This window comes from Microcaecilia unicolor, chromosome 9 (genome assembly GCF_901765095.1).
Source record: "Microcaecilia unicolor chromosome 9, aMicUni1.1, whole genome shotgun sequence".
In the NCBI taxonomy this organism is placed as follows: domain Eukaryota; kingdom Metazoa; phylum Chordata; class Amphibia; order Gymnophiona; family Siphonopidae; genus Microcaecilia; species Microcaecilia unicolor.
This window is the reverse complement of record NC_044039.1, coordinates 166,310,154-166,333,573: the sequence shown is the minus strand read 5'-3', so window position 1 is coordinate 166,333,573 and position 23,420 is coordinate 166,310,154. Positions and strand designations below refer to the sequence as shown.

Sequence of the window (23,420 nt, the reverse complement as noted above, 5' to 3'; positions counted from 1 at the left end):
ACTGAAGACAAATATGTATATGAAAACCCCTCCCACTTTTCTCCTTCCCCTTGTGTAGATATTTTAAAATATTAAAAGGGGATTTATTTTTTATTTATTTATATATCACCTAGCCCTAAGCAGTTTAAAATTTTATTACAGGTACTGGCAATGTCCTTAATGGGCTCACAATCTAGTATTACATTGTATCTGGGGCAATGGAGGGCTAAATGACTTGCCCAAGGTCACACGGACCTGCACAGGGAATTGAACCCAGGGTCTCAACCATTAGGCAGAAGTGGGAATCGAACCCAGTTTCCCCAGGTCCGCAACCACTGAACTAAACATCAGGCCACTCCTTTACGCCTTACATGAGGGATGCCTCATTATGTAAAAATCTCTTCCCCAGGGTACCCTTATGTTTGCTTATGACATTATAGTTACCATACTAAGAATGTGGCTTTTAAACAGATTATCATGAAGGTGCTTAGTGGTCTGTATGAATGGCTGGCTTAAGGAGTCTTCTAGCAGATGTTTAAACTGCTAGCTAACCTTGAAAATAGTAATGCTAGATACTACTAACAAAGCAAGTAAAAAGAATACGGTGACAAGTCACACCTAAGGATCTTGTAGCAATTCTCTTTTGGCCAAATGCTGTGCTTGGTTTGTCTGTGAGACTGCGAAGGTTCCTGCTCTTCTGTCTGTATAACATATTTCAGGAACAGTACAGTGCATGTATCTTTCCTCCCCTCCGTCCCAGCCTATCCAGCTTTTACAGCCAGGCTATTCACAGGCACAAGAACCTATACTAAGAACTATTCATTTGGATTTAGCTTACGGTAGAAGTCAGTCCCTGTCCCTACAGAACTTATACTCTAAGCTTGTAACTGAGACAATGGTGAGTGAAGTGACTTTCCCATGGTCATAAGGAGCATCTGGTCTATTTTTAATCATATGTTTCAGGGTAGACAGAAGATGTGGATTTTATTTTTTTCATAACTATTTTTGAATATTAATAAGAAAAACATAATATCACAAAACGTGGTTGGTCAACCACAACATTGCAAACCAGAGATCCAGAATAAATCCCTCCCGATCCCCAACCCTCCCCTCCCCACAAAGCCAAAACCCAAACTTGAAGATGTGGATTTTAGACTGCTTAAGCGGCCATACAGAGAGGGGGTCAATGTATACAGTTGGTTTGAACTGTGTGTCAAGAGTTGCTACTCCACACAGATGGCTCAACCTGTCTTATCTGTTTTACAGATGCCCAAAATAACTCCTACCAGCTGCTTTTAAATTGTTTTCTAAATCCATGAGTAACTTTTGGGCACACCTGTTTATCTGTATCCTTGAATAGTGGTTTGCATATGTCTAAAAGAGAAGTTAGGATTCATACCGATAGCATCTATTTCATCCATGAAAATGATGCATGGCTGGTGATCCCTGGCATAGTTAAACATTTCTCGAATCAGTCGAGCACTTTCACCAATGTACTTGTCTACGATAGAGCTAGACACAACCTGTTTGGGAGGGGGGAAAAAAAACAATATATTGTCAAAAATAAAATAGCTTTCTTAACCCCCTCCACTATTGAAAATCCCTTTAACACAAATTTGATTTTGTTGTGAAAATAAGGCCGTTTTTACCTTTAGGAAATTGCAGTCCAACTGACTAGCAACAGCTCTTGCCAACAGAGTTTTTCCTGTACCTTTTAATAAAAACAAAATCAGGTCATCTTCCACAAATGTGCAGTACAAACATTTAAACAGAAAGGCAAAACGCCACAGTCTGATTTCAATAGTGTCTGAAAGGTTTACTGATAATTAAAAGGGTAGTATGGCAGAAATAAACCTACTCAATGGGATAAACTTTAAAAATCCCATTTGGTGCTGCCAGTTTATGACCTAGAACTATGAGGGCAAAAAGACCCCTCTGCTACAGTGGAGCAGAACACTAACAAGATACAAAGCACTCTACATCTGCTGTATTTCTTGCAAATAAATTCTTCGGAGACATCTGTTGTATAAGACAAATATATACTGATGCACATATGGCAAGAACAATGCTCAAAGGTTTAACTTATACTCAAGGTCCTAACTTCTCTGCTGCAGTCCCATGCCAGATTCTGCAAATTTTATTTTAAAAGTAATGCGATACTGCAAATGAAGTTCTACAGGAGTAGGAAATGGTTAAGATTTTGAAAATGATAATAGACCAGAAATATTTGAACAAAATGAATATTATTACAGATTATTAATATTGAGATTGCTGTTTTCCCTGAGTTCCGGGTATGACTTTTTTCCTCTGAAATGATTCCTCTTAGTATATTAATTCAAAAGGAGTGAAGCCTGTGAAACTGGGATTACTTTAATCAGTGGGAATTGGATTAGAGACTCAAGTGTTTGTATTGTTAAATAATTTCTGGTTTTAAAAGAGAAAAAAATGAAATCAGGTGTATTATTTCCACTAATATTGGACAATAAGTATGTTTCCAACGAAATAAATTGACTATACACCGTTTTGAGTTTGAAAAAGCCAACCAGACGATCAATGCAGAATAATGATTCAGATAAATAATAACTGGGGATAATCAGGTTAATACCATGTTTTCTTTGTTTACTATTTAATTGATCTCCTAGTCTTGCTTCACTCTCCCTATTTATTTTGTGGTCTAAGAAAGAGAGATTGTATATAATCCATTTATCTAGTTGAGATTGTTTTCCTCTAATATTGTATTAATGTACAGTCATATCTGTATTACTGTTTGCAAGTGACCCTTGTAAAAGGTAAAATTATGTATAATCATACCTGATAATTTTCTTTCCATTAATCATAGCTGATCAATCCATAGACTGGTGGGTTGTGTCCATCTACCAGCAGGTGGAGATAGAGAGCAAACTTTTGCCTCCCTATATGTGGTCATGTGCTGCCGGAAACTCCTCAGTATGTCGATATCAAAGCTCCATCCGCAGGACTCAGCACTTAAGAGAATTACACCCACGAAGGGACACTCTGCCCAGCTCACCACCGCCGAAACGGGGGAGGGGAATTAACCCAGCTCATCCCCACACAAGTGGGGGAGGGGAATCCGTCCAGCTCATCCCCGCGGAGCGGGGGAGGGACACCACACCCGCCGATGCGGGGGGATCTGGCTTATCCTGCAACCGCAACCGCGGGAGGAGCTGACTGACCCTAACACCGCCGAAGCGGGAGGGGTACAAAGCTGCCCTACAGCCGCACGAAGCGGGAGGGAGTGCCGGCAGAATTTATGTCTCAATCCAGCCCCGTAAAACGGAGGGGAGAGGAATGCAGCAGCTCACTGTAACACAAACTCGTCTCAACTCTTGAAGAATCCAAGTGAAAGAACTTGAACACGAAGTCTTTCTGAAATAACTGAAGACTAAACTTGAACCTGAAATGCAACCAGAATAAAAACAGAACAGATATCTGGGAGGGGCTATGGATTGATCAGCTATGATTAATGGAAAGAAAATTATCAGGTATGATTATACATAATTTTACCTTCCATATCATCAAGCTGATCAATCCATAGACTGGTGGGATGTACCGAAGCAGTACTCACCCAGGGCGGGACATTGAAATCCCTGACCTCAACACTGAAGCTCCAAACCGGGCCTCCGCCCGTGCAGCCACAGTCAAACGGTAATGCTTGGAGAATGTATGAGCCGAAGCCCAAGTTGCCGCCTTGCATATCTCTTCCAAGGAGACGGATCCGGCCTCTGCCATCGAGGCCGCCTGAGCTCTCGTGGAGTGAGCCTCCAGCTGGATAGGCGGCACCTTCCCCGCGGCCACATAAGCCGCTGCAATGGCTTCCTGGACCCATCTTGCCACTGTAGGCTTAGCAGCCTGCAGACCCTTACGAGGACCTGCAAACAGGACAAACAGATGATCCGATTTCCGGAAATCATTGGTCACTTCCAAGTATCTGAAGATGACTCGTCTCACATCCAGATATTTAAGAGCAGAGTACTCCTCTGGGTAGTCCTCCCTACGAAAGGAAGGGAGACAGAGCTGCTGATTCACATGGAAGCGAGAAACAATCTTGGGCAGGAAGGAAGGCACTGTGCGAATAGTCACTCCTGCCTCAGTGAACTGCAGAAAAGGCTCTCGACATGAGAGCGCCTGGAGCTCGGAAACTCTTCTGGCTGAAGTGATAGCCACCAAAAAGACTGCTTTCAACGTCAGGTCTTTCAGAGATGCCCTCGACAAGGGTTCAAAAGGCGGCTTCTGCAATGCTCTTAGCACCAGGTTGAGATTCCACGCAGGCACCACTGAGTGCAGAGGAGGGCGCAGGTGATTAACTCCCTTGAGAAAGCGCACCACATCTGGCTGCGAAGCCAGGGAAGCACCCTTCAGGCGGCCCCTGAAGCAAGCCAGAGCCGCTACCTGGACTTTAAGGGAACTGAGCGACAGGCCTTTCTCCAGACCTTCTTGCAGGAACGCCAACACTGAAGAAATTGGAGCAGTGAAGGGAGAAAGTGAGCCTGCTTCACACCATGCTGCAAAGATACGCCAAACCCTGGCGTAAGCAGTAGAAGTAGAGCGCTTCCTCGCTCTCAGCATAGTGGCGATGACCTTGTCTGAGAAGCCCTTCTTCCTCAGACGCTGCCGCTCAATAGCCAGGCCGTAAGACCAAAGGGAGAGGGATCCTCCATCACCCACGGGACCCTGATGTAACAGGCCCTGCTCCACTGACAGCCGCAGAGGATCGTCGACTGAGAGCCTGATCAAGTCCGCATACCAGGGACGTCTGGGCCAATCCGGACCCACCAGGATTACCCTGCCGGGATGCTTTGCCACCCGGTCTAGCACCCTGCCCAACATGGGCCAGGGCGGGAACACATAGAGGAGCTCTTGTGTCGGCCACTGTTGGAGAAGAGCATCTACTCCCAGGGATCGAGGGTCCCGTCCTCTGCTGAAAAAGCGCGGCACTTGGCAATTGGCCGATGACGCCATCAGATCTAGGCTCGGCTGGCCCCAGCGCTTCGTGATGTCCAAGAACGCCTGAGCAGATAGTTGCCACTCTCCGGGCTCCAAGGTATGGCGACTGAGAAAGTCCGCCTTGACATTCATGACTCCGGCAATGTGGGCCGCTGAAAGCTGCTCCAGGTTCGCTTCCGCCCACTGGCAAAGACTCATAGCCTCCTTGGCTAGAGGGGCGCTCTTGGTACCTCCCTGGCGGTTGATATAGGCCACAGCCGTGGCATTGTCCGACAGGACCCGTACAGGCTACAACACCAGTACCGGGATGAACTCCAATAACACCAACCGAATGGCTCTGAGTTCCAGGAGGTTGATAGACCACTTGCCTCTGCAGGAGACTAGAGCCCCTGTGCTGTCCTTCCCAAGCAGTGGGCTCCCCAGCCCATCAAAGAGGCGTCTGTCGTGACGACAATCCACTCCGGGGTCACCAGAGGCAATCCTGCAGACAACTTGTCTGTCTGCGTCCACCAGCTCAGCGCCTTGCGCACTGCTGGGTCCACGGGAAGGCGCACAGCATAATCCTCCGACATCGGAGTCCAGCGCAGCAGCAGAGATAGCTGTAGTGGTCTCATATGAGCCCTGGCCCAGGGCACCACTTCCATCGTGGCCGTCATAGAGCCCAACAGCTGCACGTAGTCCCAAGCCCGAATAGGAGAGGCTACTAGGAACTAGTCCACCTGAGCCTGAAGCTTGACAATCCGATTGTCTGGCAGGAACACTCTGCCCACTGGGTGTCGAATCGAACTCCCAGATACTCCAGGGACTGAGTCGGGCGCAGCTGGCTCTTCTTCCAGTTGATGATCCATCCCAGGGAGCTCACAAGAGCAACTACCCGGTCCATAGCTTTGCCGCACTCTGCATAAGAGGGGGCTCGGATCAACCAGTCGTCCAGATAAGGATGGACTTGTACTCCTTCCTTTAGCAGGAAGGCCGCTATGACCCCCATTACTTTGGAAAAGGTCCGCGGAGCAGTAGCCAACCCGAAAGGGAGGGCTCTGAACTGGAAGTGTCGTCTCAGGACTGTAAAACGCAGAAAGCGTTGGAGAGGAGGCCAGATGGGAATATGCAGGTACGCTTCCTTGATGTCCAAGGAAGCCAAGAACTCTCCTGCCTTCACTGCCGCTATAACAGAGCGGAGAGTCTCCATGCGAAAGTGCCTCACTTTCCAGGCCCGATTGACCCCTTTGAGGTCGAGGATAGGCCGGACAGAACCTCCTTTCTTTGGAACCACAAAGTAAATGGAGTAACGTCCCTTGCCAATCTGATTTTTTGGCACCGGAACGACCGCACCCAGGCGGATCAGGTTGTCCAAGGTCTGCTGCACTGCCACAGCTTGACCGGAGACTTGCAGGGAGAGAGTACAAACCCGTCTCTTAAGGGTTGGCAGAACTCTAGCTTGTAGCCGTCTCTGATGACTTCCAGCACCCACGCGTCTGAAGTTATAGTGGTCCACTCGCCCAGAAACGAGGACAGCCGTCCTCCAATCTGCACTGGGGCGTGGACCAAGGCCCCGTCATTGGGTACGAGACCCTGGGGGAGGACCGGAGGGAGCACCTCCGGGACGGCGGTCTCTGCGAAAGGAATGCTGCTTGGGGGAGAAATTCCTCTTGAAGGAAGAGGGGGCAGAGGAACCCGACTTGCCCGGGCGGTACCGACGGGCTTCCAGCAACCGTCCTCTGGAGGTACCGGGACGAGTACTAGCCCGAGCCCTGACCTCTGGTAATTTCTTGCCCTTAGACGTGCCGAGATCGGTCACGATTTTGTCCAGCTCGACCCCAAAGAGCAGCTTGCCTTTAAAAGGCAATCTAGCCAGGCGGGATTTAGAGGCGTGGTCAGCATACCAATGTTTCAGCCAAAGCCACCGCCGCGCAGAGACTGTCTGAGCCATGCCTTTAGCTGAGGCTCTCAAGACATCATACAGCAAGTCTGCCAAATAGGCTAAGCCCGATTCCAGGGCCGGCCAATCAGCCCTCAAGGAAAGATCCGAGGGGGAAGCCCGCTGCACCATAGTCAGGCACGCCCTGGCCACATAGGAGCCGCAAACTGAGGCCTGCAAACTTAAAGCAGCTGCCTCAAAGGACGACCTTAAGGCCGCCTCCAATCTTCTGTCTTGGGCGTCCTTTAGGGCCGTGCCACCTTCCACCGGCAACGCCGTTTTCTTAGTCACCGCAGTGATTAAAGAATCCACGGTAGGCCACAGATAGGCCTCACGTTCACTCACAGCCAAAGGATAGAGGCGGGACATAGCCCTAGCCACTTTAAGGCTCGTTTCCGGGACATCCCATTGAGCCGCAATTAAGGTGTGCATGGCATCATGCACGTGGAAGGATCTAGGCGGGCGCTTCGTCCCCAGCATAATGGCAGAGCCAACAGGGGCTGAGGGAGAGACGTCCTCCGGAGAGGAAATCTTCAAAGTGTCCATGGCCTGTAAAAACAGGTTGGGCAAATCCTCTGGGCTAAAAAGCCGCGCTGCAGAGGGGTCATCCGCTCCATCCGAGCAGGGGATCTATCTCCTCCAAGGAATCCGCAAAGGACCGTTGGGAGACCTCAGACACGCTGCCCTCATCTACATTGGAGGAGACAAAGTCCTCTAAGGCCTGGAAATCAACCCGAGGGCGTTTACCTCTGGGAACCTCAACCTCTTTATCAGAAGAGGGAGCAGGGGCAGCGTTTTGCATGAGGAAAGCCTGATGCAGCAGCAAAACAAACTCGGGGGAGAAACCCCCCAGACTGTGCACTTCCGCAGCCTGGGCAACAGCCCTAGACGCACTCTCAACCGGCGCTTGCAATAGCGGGGGAGAGACATGCTGCGCATCCAAAATGGCGTCCGGCGCGAAACTCCGCGAAGGAGCCGCGCGGGAAGAACGGCGCTTAACTTTAGCCGCTTGTGCCGTCGCCCAAATTAAAGGCGTTCATGGCATTAATGTCTCCAACCTCAAGGGCGGCCCACGAAGAAGCCGTCCGAGCCGCGTGGCCGGCCAAGATGGCGGAGGCGAGGAGCGGGGGATGGGCGTTTATGGCGGGAAAAAACCGCCACGCCAGAGGAACGACCGGGACATTCATCGGTCACTAAACTGTCACCCTCAAGGGCGAATCAGGTTGTAAAACCCCCGCATCCCCTCTAGAAGCGCTCCAGCGATCCGGGGAGCGACCCTTTGCGCCCTCGCCCTCCGACGCCATATGCCACGAGGAGAAGAATCGGGGAACCCCCTGCCCGCTATAAAAAGGTAAAATTACCTGCTTGCCGCTCCGAGCTGTAACGAACTGGTGTCCCAGTGAGTAGCTGCAATGAACGTTTAAAGAAACGTCGAATTAAACGCCTTTAAAGACGTTTAAAAATTTTTTTTTTTTTTTTTAAACGGAGCCAGCGGGAGGGGGGAGAAAAGGAGGGACCTGGCACCACCAGGTTTGCACTTGCTCAAAAGAGCCCTCAACCCCAGGCCTCAACAAAACCTAAGGATTAGGCTTGGAGGCCTAGCCAGAGCTGCTGCTGTGTGTGACCACCACCTGCTGAGATAGAGAACATACTGGGGAGTTTCCGGCAGCACATGACCACATATAGGGAGGCAAAAGTTTGCTCTCTATCTCCACCTGCTGGTAGATGGACACAACCCACCAGTCTATGGATTGATCAGCTTGATGATATGGAATGAAAAATTATAAATAAACGATTAAAAAAAAAAAAAAAAGAAATGCGATACTTAGCTTACTCTTCCTACTTTTCCATCTGTCACGTTAACACCAGAGTGCTACCCCTAGCATCCCTGCTGGGTCCTGCTTGCCTCTGGGCGAGTCTCCCACCCGCAAATTATTTCCCCGGTGGTTTCTAGGGACACTGGGACCACAATCCCAGGGGGTCCCACAGTTCCCAGAACACACTCCCAGACTGAGAACACAAATTGCCAGGATTCTTAGCCCAGGACAACAGTGCTAATAAACTAGTAAGTTTATTATAATACAAAAATAGAACAGTGAATAGAAAAAGTTTTAAACAGCTAACAGTAACAGGTAAAATAGCAAGGATTCAGTATTAAAGCTAACAACATTTTATTACTACCTAAATAATACCTGGGGAGATCAAGAAAAGTAACTGCTCACAGGATTTGAACAGCGTCTCACTGCAGAGGTGTGGCAAAATAGTGGGTTTTCCAGCATGTGAATTATAGTATTTCATTAAGTGTATTTCTCTAGTTTGGCCAGCAGGTGGTGCATGTTTTACATGTAAAGCTGTTACAGAGAAATGACTATTTCTTCTTTAGTTTAACACAGAGAGGAAGTAACCTAAAGTGATGTGGTCAGCTACTTTTTAAAAATGTTGTTCTGGGCTCTGATTGGCCCAGAAGCTTAAATTCCGTTTGGAAATAATGGACAGGGAGGGCACTACCCAGGTAGTGACAAAATGTTTAGATAGTTTTATAATTGATTCTTATTCAGTTACCCGTTATTTGCCAGTTATTTTCCATCTGTTTTTATAGTTCACTGTTCAATATTTTTATGAGAATAAACAATTATTTATTGGCTCTGATGTCCTGGACTGATTAAGAATCCTGATGCTTTGTGTGTTGGGTCTGCGAGTGCTTTCTAGGAACTGTGGGACCACTGGGAGTGCGACCCCCAGTATCCTAGAAATCACTGGGGAATATTCTGAGAACAGATTTGCCCAGAGGCGGTTAGGACCCAGTCAGTGGGAGAAGGTTGCAAGTGTAAAGCACAAGCAGCAGGTGCAGGCAGACCTGAGCTGTGTTGGGGATAGACCCTCTAAAGTGGGTGCCGGGATGACCCCAGGTGGGTGATAGGTGTTCCGTGACAAGAGATCTACCCTCTCCATGCTCCCACTGAGACTAGAGAATTACAGCACCTTCTGGGCTAGATCTTGGGCTACAGTGCTAATCAGGGTATACAGCATTAGCCCTAAGGGTGTTTAACCAACAGCACTGCAGAGTACTCTTCCCCTCAAGGGTTTTCCCCTTTTCTTTAGGGAAGGTAAGCTATAAGGAAAACAAACCTCTGCTACAGCTATAGCGCCGAGGACAGATACCACATGCTGGCCAAATAGGGAAAATACCATGAAAGGGAAAAAGTGTCATAAGGCAACATTATAAATCACAAGTATGAAAGTTCCCTGTTTCGCCACACCATCCTGTAAAAATACTGTATTAAATAAACAAAAATTATAAAAAATAAAGTAGTCCAATAAGGTATTCTCTTAGTCCAAAAATGTGTTTTCAGCTATCAGCAGTTGTTCGGTAAGCTTAAAGGTGTTTTCAGATGGATGTATAGACCCCTCCTTAACCTACACATAAGTGGCACATTGGAGAGGTGTTCCTATAATTATGGTGATAAGCCCCTGAATTTTCTTCCAAAAAAAAAAAGAAAAAGAAAAAAAAGAAGCCCACAGCCTCTCCAACAGAGCAAGGAGATTTTTGTATTTCCAAGTTTATTTGTTATCTGTTATACTGCCCATTGGGTTCCATCTGAGCAGTTTACAATAGCTAAGTTGAAAGATATAAGGGGGGGGGGGGGAACTCCATTCATACAGGAAAGTTACAGGAAGGACTTGAGAGATTTAAAAATGTACAGTCCACGCTCCCCATTCGCACCAGAACCCCCTCTGGAAGAGCGGGAAATGAGCTCTATGTAAAATTTTTGTTTGCACAGCAACTAAGTTTAGCAAAATATGTACTTTTAGAAGTATATTCCTAAATCTGTTGCCCTCCCAGGACTGTTTGCCACTGCTCCTGGTTCACAAATGGATAAGTAGCCCAGATATCCATGATAATACTATACAGTCTGGAAATAAGTCTCCCTCTATAAAAAGGGTCTTTTCTACTTGTAGGTGCTCTCGGGTGAAATGCATCGTATGATCTACAAAGTATCTTAGAAATATTGTAAGCAGGAAATCAGATTTCCTCAACATTCTTCAAGACCACTCGTAGTTTGGGAGATAATTCAAAGGTCATGGATTTCATATACCACCTTTCTGAAGTACAAACTAAGTGGTTTCTGTATATTATATGCATGTACTTTCTCCATCCCTAGTGGGCGCACAAAGACAGGGGTGTCCAATACTCTATCCTGGCGCTCCCAAAAGCTTCTACTCATTTATCTCAAACAAAAGCAACATTTTAACCAAGGACAGAAACCTACCTGGAGGGCCATAGAGAAGGCAGCCTTTTGGAGGTATAATTCCCACACGCTGGAACAACTCTGGATTTGTAAGAGGAAGTTCGATAACCTGCAAAGAAAGAAACTAATTGGTCCTGTACATTGGTGACAACAGAAAAAAATAGAAATTACTTATTCTAACTTTAAAATTCTCAAACTGATTGGTTTCAAAATTGAGACGAGCAACTACACTGCCTTCCCCATTCTTTTCACAACCTCTGCATAAGATACATTAACAGACAGAAACAAAAAAGATAGGGTCAAACTTAAGTGCAAATAAATAAAATTGCCTAAATGATATAAAAGGCACTTAACTCCAGCTTTTGCTGTAATGCTCTTAGTTCATAATCACCGATCTTTAAACTCCAAATTGGTTTTTAAAGCTCCAATGCTTAGAGCTTCAAATTTACATTCAAAAATGTAGATAAGACCCCCATTTCGCTGATTGCTGCTTCAGAGAAATACTACCACATATACAAAACATAGATTTGTACTGTTCAGGCATATTTTTTTCTAATTGGAATTATATACATTAAACCATAGGCAAAGCATTAAAGAGAGTTTAAGCAAATCTGAAAATGCATTCAGAAAATATCAAATTTTCCTCTTAGATATGTTTTCAAGTAGACTTTTCTTCTCTCCACAAAATTAGACAATTACCATGGGAGCCTCATTTTTGCTGACGTATCCTTGTAAATGTTGTGTGAAATTTCAGGGTAACAAATATATATTTTTTGATCCAGCTCAATTACGGATCTTTATTGATGCTAAGATCATCACTAAATAGACTGTATATTAATAAAATTGTCGGAGAAAATATTAGAATATTCGGGTGATAGGCCAGGCCGTATGCTAGAAATGTAATCTTAGGATTCCGTTTTTTGTATCTTTTCTTTATTTTTCTTATACAATCTCCTCTTACGAACTCAACCCCATAATTCTCTGATTGTGGTCTAAGAAGGCTGCCATTATTTTCCTCTTAGCGTTTTACGTTTGAATTTTCTTTGTATTTTAGAACAAAGTATTACCTGCCATTTTTCTGTTTATAAGTGAATCTTATAAATGTAAATGTTTAAAACTATAAATAAAAAAAAAAATAGACAATTACCAGAAAATATAGGTTAAGCTCCCTATGCATGCAAGTTAATATGTCCCTGAATTTTCTTTCTACTTTTACAATTTTCTTCTTCTTGTTTTTCCCTCTTTCAGATATGTAGACTTCACATTTTTAAAAGCAATTCTTTTTTTTTTTTTTAAATATATGTTCTCGCTTGATTTCATTTTAAATTGTAATGTTCAAATATCTTAGGGGCCCTTTTACTAAAGCTCAGCATGTGCTAATGGACATTAGTGTGCGCAAAATGCTGTGTATTCTATATTATACCTATAGGCTACATGGCACATAGAGCATGCTGTTCGTTAGCATGCACTAAGCTGTACTAAAAAAGGGTCCATTAATAAAATGCTACTTATTATACTAATCTAGAAGGGAAAAGAAAGGAGAGAGGACTTGATATACTGCCTTTCTGTGGTTATAATCAAAGCAGTTTACATGTTACAAACAGGTACTTAGTTTGTACCTGAGGCAAGGAGAAATAAGGCCTTACCTGCTATTTTCTTTCCTTTAGGCCCTCCAGACCGGTTCAGCTGCTGACGCATTGGTTATACTTGCTTAACAGCATATGCAGTCTAAAAATACAATTTCTGAGACCAGTGTAATAGCCTTATACCACCTCAAAGCTAGCCAGTATGTAACAAACCCAGAAATAAAAGTCTTCTCTCCCCACAGAAACTTTGCCATTCCCCAAAGTCTCAAAAGCCACAAGCATACATCAACTTGGCTAAATCCCTCCCCCCCCCTTTTAACCAAATACAACAGCAACCGTTGTAAGAAACTATGTACAGCCTTACCCCAAGTAAGTCCCCTGAAATAGATGTGAAATCAAGGCAGAAGTTACCTCCCAGAAAGCAATGCAGAACGCACTGGTGGGTGCTGGACTGTCTGGAGGGCCTAAAGGAAAGAAAATTAGCAGGTAAGGCCTAATTTCTCCTTCCTTGTCGACCCTCCGGACCGCTCCAGCTGCTGATGTGTAGGACGTACTAAAGTAGTAACCAGGCTATGGCCAGGCACTGTGGAACCCTGCAGAAAGCACCCCATCCTATTTTGCCTGGGCATCGATCCTGTAATGAGAAATGAAAGAATACATGCAAGACCAAACCGCCACCCTACAAATATCTAGTGCCAGAATCAAACAGCTTTCAGCCCACGAAGCCGCCGTCCCCCTAGTTGAATGTTCTTTAAGCAACTGAAGAACAGGGCATCCTTTGAGAAGGAACACGGAAGAGATTGCCTCCTTGAGCCAGCAGCCTACCGATACTTTGAATGCTGCTGCGCCCTTGCTGTGCCCCCCCCCCCCCAAAGAGGGCAAACGGTTGGATTTCCAAAACGTCTCTGTCTTCTGCAAGTACGCCAACAACAGTCGCCAGACATCCAGGTGAAATAGACATCTGATCCTTATCCCCCTTTGGGTCACCCAGAACCTGCAGTGACACAGACAGATTTAAATGCAAACTCCAAATCAGTTTGGGCAACAAAAAAAAACAAAAAAAAAAAACACCACCTTTTCCTTAGACACCTGCAGAAAAAGCTCCCTGCAACTCAGAAATCCTACACGCGGATGAAATCACCACCAAAAAGGCCATCATGCAACGTCAGATCCTTGAGAGAGGAAGACAAAAGGGGCTCGAAAGGAGCAGAGATCAAGGCAACACCACCAGTGAGGACAAGGATTTACCTCCCACAGGACCCCGAAAACAAACCAAAGCCGCAACCTGCACCTTCAGAGAAGACAAAGCCAAACTTTTCTCCAGACCCCCTTGAAGAAAAGCCAAAATCTCTGCTACCGAAGCTTTAAAAGGGCAACCCCCCCCCCCCCCCCTCCCCGGTCTTGGTCCCATGCCTCAAAAATTCTCCACACTCACATAAGCAAGGGAGGTAGATCTGCTGCAAGACTTCAACATAGCGTCATCCACCACCAAAGATAATCTTTTCTTCCGCAAGCACACCCCCTCAAGAACCAGGACGTAAGCGAGAATGGACAGGTCCGGCATGACTACCAGCCCCTGAAGCAGAAGCCAATCTACACCCCAAAGAGGAAGCAGAGGGCCTGCTGCCAGGCAGATCAGATCCCCATACCACGGCCAACAAGACTAGTCCAGTGCGATCAAGATCACCGACCCGGGATGCCACTCTATTCAGTGAATTACCCGGCCTGTTAGTGGCCAAGGAGGGAACACGTACAGCAGACCCTGCGTTGGCCACGGCTGCACCAATGCATCTACCCCTCAGTGAGAAGGTCCCTCATGACTGATGAAGCGGGGCACTGTGGCATTGCCCACAGACGCCATCAGGTCAACCACTAGGCAGCCTCATGCCTGCACTATGGCGTCGAAGGCCGCACTATGGCGTCGAAGGCCTCTTGACCTAGACTCCATTCGGCGGGGCCCAGCGTGAGCTGGCTCAAGAAATCTGCCTGAAAGTTGTCAGACTCCGCAACATGTGCTGTGGAAAGATCTAGAAGATGAAGCTCCGCCCAAGCTATCAGTGCCAAAGCCTCTCACGCTATCTGAGCACTTCTGGTGCTCCCTGATGGTTCATGTATGCCACTGCCGTGGAATTGTCAGAGAGCATGGCCTGTCAGCAGCTCCTGGAAGACCCGCAGAACAAGAAAGATTGCTCTGGTCTCCAATCAGTTGGACTACCGACTCTCCTCTGCTGTTCAGGGACCTTGTGCCACACAACTGAGGCAATGGGCCCCCTAACCCGAGAGACTGGCATCCGTAGTGACTACCATCCAGTTCGACACCTCCAGGCTTATGCCGCAAAATCAAGTTGCTGGAGTCCAACTACCAGGGCAAACTGCGCCTCACCACTTCCCTGAGCGACAGTTGCACGTTCAGCTGCGACAACCATAGTGACAGCAGAGCCTGCTGCAGGGGCTGCATGGGTACCTGTGACAACTGGACCACATCCAGCGAGGCTCACAAGGAATCCAGCACCTGCAAGTTCTTGCGGGCCTGAGGAGCCTGGAACGACAGATGTCGAATCTGAGACTACAACTTCCTGACTTGGCCAATTGAAGAAACACCCTCCCGGACCAGGGTGTCGAACCAGACCCCCAGGTACTCAAGGAACTGTCACAGAAGCAGGTGATTCTTGGCCAAATTGACCACTCAGCCCAGATGCTCCAACAAGTGCTTCACCAGTGAATTGAGGTTGAAAGGGGGTCGGACTCAGGAATAATGTCAGGAAGTATTTTTTCAACGAGAGGGTGGTAGAGACTTGGAATGCCCTCCCGCGGGAGATGGTAGAAATTAAAATGGTAACGGAATTAAAAAATGCTTGGGACAAAGGAATCCTGTTTAGAAGGATCGGATCCAAAGAAGCTTAGGAGAGGATTAAGTAGGAAAGCTGTTGCTGGGCAGACTTCTATTATCTGTGCCTTGATCGAGGCTGAATAGATTTGGATGGGCTGGAGTGGAGCTATTCAGTGGGTTTGACAACAACTTTAGAAATTTTAGAAAAAGGCCAGTGCCGGGTAGACTTCTACGGTCTATGCCCTAAAAATATCAAGGATAAATCAATATCAAGTATACACATGTATCACTTCATACCATATGTAATGAGTTTATCTCATTGGGCAGACTGGATGGACCATACAGGTCTCTATCTGCCATCATCTACTATGTTACTTGGACAATGGAGGAGGGTAAATAGTGCCACAGGGATCTGTACTGGGACTGGTGTTTAACATTTATAAATTATCTGGAAATTGGAATGATAAGTGAGGCGATTAAATTTGCAGATGTACAAAACTAAATCAAGGTTGTTAAAACATGCGGACTGTGAAAAATTGCAGGAAGACCTTAGGAAATTGGAAGACTGGGCATCAAAATGACAGATGAAATTTAATTAGGACAAATGTAAAGTGATGTACATTGGGAAGAATAATCAGAATCATTACCCGATGCTAGGATCCACCTTGGGAGTCAGCATCCAAGAAAAAGATCTAGGTGTTGTCATAAACAATACACTGAAATCTTCTGCCCAGTGTGTGGGGGCGGTCAAAAAAGCAAACAGGATGCTAGGAATTATTAGAAAAGGGATGGTAAATAAGACTTATAATGCCTCTGTATCACTCCATAGTGCGACCTCACCTTGAGTACTGCATTCAGTTCTGGTCACTGTACCTCAAAAAATATAGCGGAATTAGAAAAGGTTCAAAGAACAGTGACCAAAACGATAAAGGGGATGGACCTCCTCTCATATGAGGAAAGGCTAAAGAGGTTAGTGCTCTTCAGCTTGGAAAAGAGATGGCTGAGGGGAGACATGATTGAGGTGTATAAAATCTCGAGTGGTGTAGAACAAGAAGAAGTGAATCAAAGACCAGGGGACACTCAAGGAAGTTACATGGAAACACTTTTAAAACAAACAGGAGGAAATATTTTTTCACTCAACGAATAGTTAAGCTCTGGAACTTGTTGCTAGAGGATGTGGTCACAGCAGTTAGCATATCTGGGTTTAAAAAAAAAAAAAGGTTTGGACAAGTTACTGGAGGAAGAGTCTATAGTCTGCTATTGAGACAGACATGGGGGGAAGCCACTGCTTGCCCAGGGATTGGTAGCATGGAGTGTTGCACAATATGGGTTTATGCCAGGTACTTGTGACCTGGCTTGGCCACTGTTGGAAACATGATACTGGGCTAGATGGACCATTGGTCTGACCCAGTATGGCTATTCTTATGTAAGGATGTCTCCCCCCCCCCCCCCCCCCCCCAATCAGAAGTTGCAATGCGCGGAATGTCTCTCAAGGCACCTGGTGAAACCGGGGCTGAGGAACTAAAATCATTCCGGCAGTCGGGGGTAACTTTTTATTTTTATTACATTTGTATCCCGCGCTTTCCCACTCATAGCAGGTTCAATGCGGCTTACATATTATATACAGGTACTTATTTGTACCTGGGGCAATGGAGGGTTAAGTGACTTGCCCAGAGTCACAAGGAGCTGCCTGTGCCTGCCGTGGGAATCGAACCCAGTTCCCCAGGACCAAAGTCCACCACGCTAACCACTAGGCCACTCCTCCACGGGGAAGGACCCAGCCACCCGGTTTTACACCCCTTACCAGTAGTCCCAGAGAGAGGACAGGAAAAAAAAAATACCAGTGCTAAAAAACACTCCCCCTCCCCCCCCCCAAACTAAGGAAGGAGATCTCCAACCTAAGAAAATATGTACCCAAAGAAACTACTTCCCCTTCAGGCCTACTGAGAACATACTGGATAGCTATGAGTTGGCACAAGGCTATTATACAGGTCTCAGAAATTGTGTTCAGTCTCCATCTGCTGGTAGGCGTGCATAACCCACACATCAGCAGCTGGACTGGTCTGGAGTGCTGACAAGGAATGCAGGGTTAAGTGACTTGCCCAGAGTCACATGGGAGCTGTAGTGGGAATCAAACCTGGTTCCCCAGACTACTGCAGTAACCATTAGGCTACTCCTCCACTCCATTAGAAGACCAATTATTCTTTCCAACAATTTCCCTCAATCTATCCTCAACCAAGAAAGGTTGTGGTATCACTTCTTAATAACAATAGCCTTGTTCAGCTCGAAATACAAAGCAAAAATAGAGGCACAATACCGTTTCAATACGTTGCCCAGTAAAGAAAAACATTCTGTTTGGAAAAGACTATTTAAATGCCCAAGGTGATTTATAAAGCACCAACATATAGCTGGGTTTCTTCTGACACTAAAGATACCGTACCTCCCTGAGCTCTCGGATTTGCTCTGAAAGGCCCCCGATCTCAGAATAGGAAACATTTCCAGGATCCTCATGAGACATATTGTAAACCAGTGGGTCCACTTCCCTTGGTAAATACCTGAAGAATTGTTATTTTGAGATATAAAAAAATAAGATATCTAGAGATTAGTATTTACAAAACAGACTTGAGAACCAGAATAGCCAGTCATCTAGTATAGCAATTGTGGTAACTTTCAAGGAAGGCCTATAGTGAGAACCCACACTCAAGCTAGTTACACTAGTGCCAAGAAGGGCACTGTGGACTGCAGGACAGCTCTAGCGATAGGTCTACATGGTTTAAACATATACTTACTGCCAAAATATTCAAAAACCAATCTAACTCCTAACAAAAAAAAAAAAAAAGTGAACTCTGGGAATCCAGGATCAATTGCTGCCTGTTATCTTCTATTGATAGAATAAACAAAACAGATCATCACAATCATAACTGCAAACCATCAAAAATGTGGGAATATTTTACAATATTTGTCCAATTGTAATCACAGATGGTGACAATTATACTGAAGATCTTACAGTAAAAACCTGGATATTAGAAAAATTAAATACTAATCAGTGAAACCTCAGATTTACAGTTCTGAGCATGGACTACAATCTTCTCTCCCATTTCTACTGTACTAGCCGTTGAGCCCGTAAAAACGGGCTGGTATAGAGGTTTTCCTCCCCCCGCGGTCACCACCGCTCCCCTCCCCCCCACGAAGTCGCCACCGCTCCCCCACCCTCGAAGTCGTCGCCGCCGCCACCCCTCCACCTGGTCCGGGCCCTCTCTTCACTTCTGAACTTACAGATCCATTCGCCGAAAGCAGCAACGCACATCAGCTGAGCTGCCCCTTCCTTCTCTGCCTGTGTGTGTCCCGCCCTCGCTGACGTTACATCACAGAAGGGCGGGGCCACAGGCAAAGAAGGAAGGGCTCACTGCAGCTCAGCTGATGTGCGTTGCTGCGTTTGGCAAATGGATCTGTAAGTTCAGAAGGGAAGAGAGGGCCCGGGCCGGGTGGAGGGGTGGCGGCGGCAACTCCGAGTGGGGGGGGGGGGGGGAAGCGGTAGCAACGTCGGCGGCGCAGTTTCTCTCTCTGTCCCGCCCCCCCCCCCCCCCGTCATCACGTATTGACGCGGGGGCGGGACAGAGAGGGAAGTCTCTACTGCGCATTTGCAGTGAGTACGGTCACTCGCCGTTTATGTTTGATTTTTATCACTAATTCAAGAACTAGAAAGTAACACCAAACTGAAGAGCTAAACCATTCAAGCACATTCTGTGCAGCATGAACCAGTTTCCTTAATCCATGGATACCGACTTTAAAAGGAATGGCCAAATTATCTTAGTGGTGCCTGTTTCTACTTTAGAATAAGCCTGACACTGGTCCACGGGGTACTCACACTGAAATGTTTTTTTAGCCTTCCCTCAATTTGTGGTTTTAATAACTTTATTCCAATGTTCTTTGGTGGCTTCATGATTCAGCATATTTAGACCTCTTCTTTAGATTCACTTCATACAACATATACTCCATCCATGGGTATTCAATTTGTTTAACTACTAATACTGAACACAGGTGAGCTCTAATTTAATATAAGCCTTAAGATAAAAAACAACAAAGCAGTGGAATCAAATGCATTTATTTGGAATAATACCCGACGTGGTCACGTTTCGCCCTCAGGCTGCGTCAGGGGTACAAACTATCAAAAGTGTATATAAGTATATCATATACACTGGTACTGAGATGAGAACAGTTATTCCAAAAATCTAGTTCCACTTTTCTACTACTTCCAACTGAACTGATATGCATTAGGAATCCTAATGCATATCAGGATATGCATTAGGTATTATTCCAAATAAATGCATTTGATTCCACTAGGCCACTCCTCCACTCGCTAAACCTGATTAGCACAGGTTTAGCGCATGAGCCCCTACTGCCTACAAAACAGGTGGTGGTAGGGCTCATGTGCTAATGGGAAAACTGGTGCATGGCCATCAATGCGGAATATAGCAAAATTGGCCATTTTACCCTGGTGGTAAAAATGGCCTTAGCGTCCTTGACATGCTTAAGGACACGCTAAGGCCACATTTTACCGCAGTCTGGTAAAAGGGTCCCTTAGTGCCCTGACAAAGAACAGAAATTAAACCACACTGTGATAAATACCCACCTCATGATAGTAAGAGTTGTCATATCCAGAGCAACTCTAGTCCCAGGTTTCAGTTTACTTTTATCAAGCTAAAAATAGAAGATTTTAAAAGAGAATAAGAACAGAGACAAGCAAGGCTTTTGTCAAAATTAAAATCTTCCTGCAAAAAGCTTTTTTGGCATAATGAGCAAGTACAATTGGCAATCCTAGATTTTATGGCTGCAGCACAGTCATATTTTTTTTATCAAGACATGATTAAACCAATATTCACAGGTGTAATAGAAACCACTCATGCCACCGTGGTTTGAAAACAATTTTTCCTTTCTGTATACAGATAGCTCACAAAAACAAATTATAGTCCTTTTACGCAGAGGCAGTCAGATGATATGTTAATTTACATGAAACTGTGTTTTACAATTTAGTGGTTTTGTTATTTGTACTCTGCTTAGATCTGTAGAAAACGTGGGCTATAAGTTTTGTAAATAGATCTATTGCATATCATCTTTGTTTACAATTTATTATGGGGGTCTTTTACTAAGGTGCACTGGCATTTTTAGCTCATGCTAAAAATCAGCTGGCGCTAAACACCAAGACTCCCGCAGGAATATAATGAGCGTCTTGGCGTTTAGCACGAGATAAAAATGCTAGCGCACTTTAGTAAAAGACCCACTATATGTACCTTGTGTAGCTTCCAATAAAACTAAGCAAGGAAGAGCATAACCACAATTAAACGGAAAGCAACATAAAGGAAAACGTTTTAATACAGTGGTTCCCAAACCTGGTCCTGAAGGCATCCCAGCCAGTCAGGTTTCCAGGATATCCACAATGAATATTCATGAGGTAGATTTGCATGCAGTGGAGGCAGTGCATGCAAATCTCTCTCATGAATATTCATTGGGGGTATCCTGAAAACCTGACTGGCTGGGGTGCCTCCAGGACCAAGTTTGGGAGCCACTGTTTTATGTTTAAACGATTTTTATTGATACTGCAGCAGAATAAACATTGTCCTACAGGGCTCTGCATATAACATACATCAAACCTTGATATAACTATACAACAGTTTGCTAACTAACATGCAGCATTTTTGAATTTTGTATATCAACATGGAGAAGCCCTGTAATAAAATCCCTCCCTCCCTCTCCCAACCCCCAACCCACCCTTTATCTTCCCCCCCCCCCCCCCAAACTTAACCTACACTTCCCATTCCCCCACCCTCCCCCCCTCCCTCCCTGTTGGAGCCACTGTTTTAATATGTTAGTGAACAGTTACCTGTCGACGACAGCCAACAACATATCTTGGTCCATTTGTTGCTTTTACAATGACTAGAAAAAAAAAAAACATTAAAAAGAAAATTGTTTCACTTTACAAATACAGGAAGTAATTTTATACAAGACGACCTATAGAACAGCAATGTATAGGCACGCATAAAGCAGACATGAGAAAAGCCACAGCATCTACTTTTACATGATACATGTGTATGCATTCCTGGAGGCAGGATTGGCACTTATGTGAATATTTTATGAAATATTCACACATGCGGCTACTCCTACCAGCACAAACATACAATTACACCTGCCTCAGAAAAGGTGTCTGCTTTTCTTGGGTAATGTTTCAAAAAACACATACATCTGCCTGTATAAATAATCTTGTAGATTCAACTGTACGTATAATTTACTTTCACTGTAGCCACCCATTTATTTATCCCAACTTTGTTCCACCCATCTTGTCCGTCATAACTGCACCTACTCTCTCGGCTGCCTATTAAGATGTTTCATTGAATTGTACTAACACTATGATCATCATACCTATCTCATTTTAATTTTATACTGTGTATCTATAAGATGTGCCATGTTTATCATATCTATGTCATATGAAATGCTCCAGTTCTTTATCAATTAAGGGCTTTATTGTGCAAACATCATTAAGTACCATATCTGTGTTAAATGAATGTTCTTCTATCTTCCCTTTTATATCATTTGCACCCTGGCATTTATCATATTTCTTTTTATGATTGTTCTACTGTGCTGTTATAATAGTGTCAAATATACACATTTAGTTATTCCTATTATTTAATTTTCCTGTTTCTAAGTTCAATTTACTGTTATGCTGTTAACAATACGTTTTACGTCATGCTATACCTATTGTACTCCACTTGGGGTGAACCTTTTCATAAAAGGTGATCAATATATTCTAACAAATAAAATAAATATTTCACTTGTATTGTGTTGATAGCTTATGCAAAAATTTTGGCTACCCAATTATCTGGTATTTTGCCCCATCTGATTGCTTCTCACTAGGCCGGGTTTGTCAAAGGGTGCAATGTGGTGAGCAATGTGCGCAAACTGTTGGGTACTATTTCTGCTATACAGACGATGGGATGGGATGCCATATTGGTAAATTTTAATATAGAAAAGGTCTTTGATCATATTTATTTATTTTATTGCATTTGTATCCCACATTTTCCCACCTCTTTGCAGGCTCAATGTGGCTTACAATACATCATGAATAGTGGAAATATGTAAGAAAATAGACATTTAGTATTAAATAATGATCTTGGGTAACATCATAATGATAAAGCATGATGGTGGTTTAACAAGCAAATATCGTAAGGCAATTCTGGATATATGTATAGGAGTTCACATTTGTTGATCTTTGTGGTATGCCTTGTTAAAGAGATGGGTCTTCAGTAGTTTGCGGAAGTTAGTTAGTTCATAGGGTGTTTTTTAAGTTGAGCGGTAGGGGGTCACGTGATGCGCTGGGAGCGGTAACAGCATAGAGGCTGAGCTCCGGGTCCCCGCTCCTCTTATTTCATGATAAATACCTGAACACAGCAGCAAAACCGGACTTAAAGTAAGACCCTGAACTTCGGAGCGTGTATGGAACATTTCTTGGTCCCCATGCCGGCTGGAACATCCAAACGAAGTGTAAAGGTGGAGAAGGGAAAGTTACCACTCTCACCCGCGGAGCCCAAGATGGCGGACGGCGGGCGGGAAGAATTTTCAGAACGGCAACTTACTCAGTTGACCACGGCGGTGGTGGAGGCCCTGGAACCGAGATTCCAATCGCTGGCAAATCAGCTGGGGAAGATGGACGCGAACGTGGCGGAGCTATCCAAACGAACCCATGAACTAGAACAAAGGGTATTGACTATAGAGGACACGTGCAACGTTCACCAGCCGCGAATGGCGGAAATGGAACAACAACTCAGGTTGCAAGCAGAGAAAATGGAAGATCTTGAAAATAGAGCACGACGCTCAAACCTGAGGCTGGTCGGTATCCC

At 45.2% G+C, this 23,420-nt stretch overlaps 1 protein-coding gene across 1 annotated transcript in view; it reads right to left on the bottom strand.

Annotated features, from left to right (window-relative positions):
* PSMC6 (proteasome 26S subunit, ATPase 6) overlaps positions 1–23,420 on the bottom strand; it is a 118,864-nt gene that overhangs the window by 56,807 nt on the left and 38,637 nt on the right. Inside the window, exons 4-9 of the mRNA XM_030214737.1 lie at positions 21,410–21,462; positions 20,162–20,229; positions 17,969–18,083; positions 11,134–11,221; positions 1,629–1,690; positions 1,379–1,502 (exon numbers count right to left, since the gene is read on the bottom strand). Coding sequence (XP_030070597.1) covers positions 1,379–1,502; positions 1,629–1,690; positions 11,134–11,221; positions 17,969–18,083; positions 20,162–20,229; positions 21,410–21,462 — 510 coding nt within the window. The remainder of the gene's footprint in view (positions 1–1,378; positions 1,503–1,628; positions 1,691–11,133; positions 11,222–17,968; positions 18,084–20,161; positions 20,230–21,409; positions 21,463–23,420) is intronic.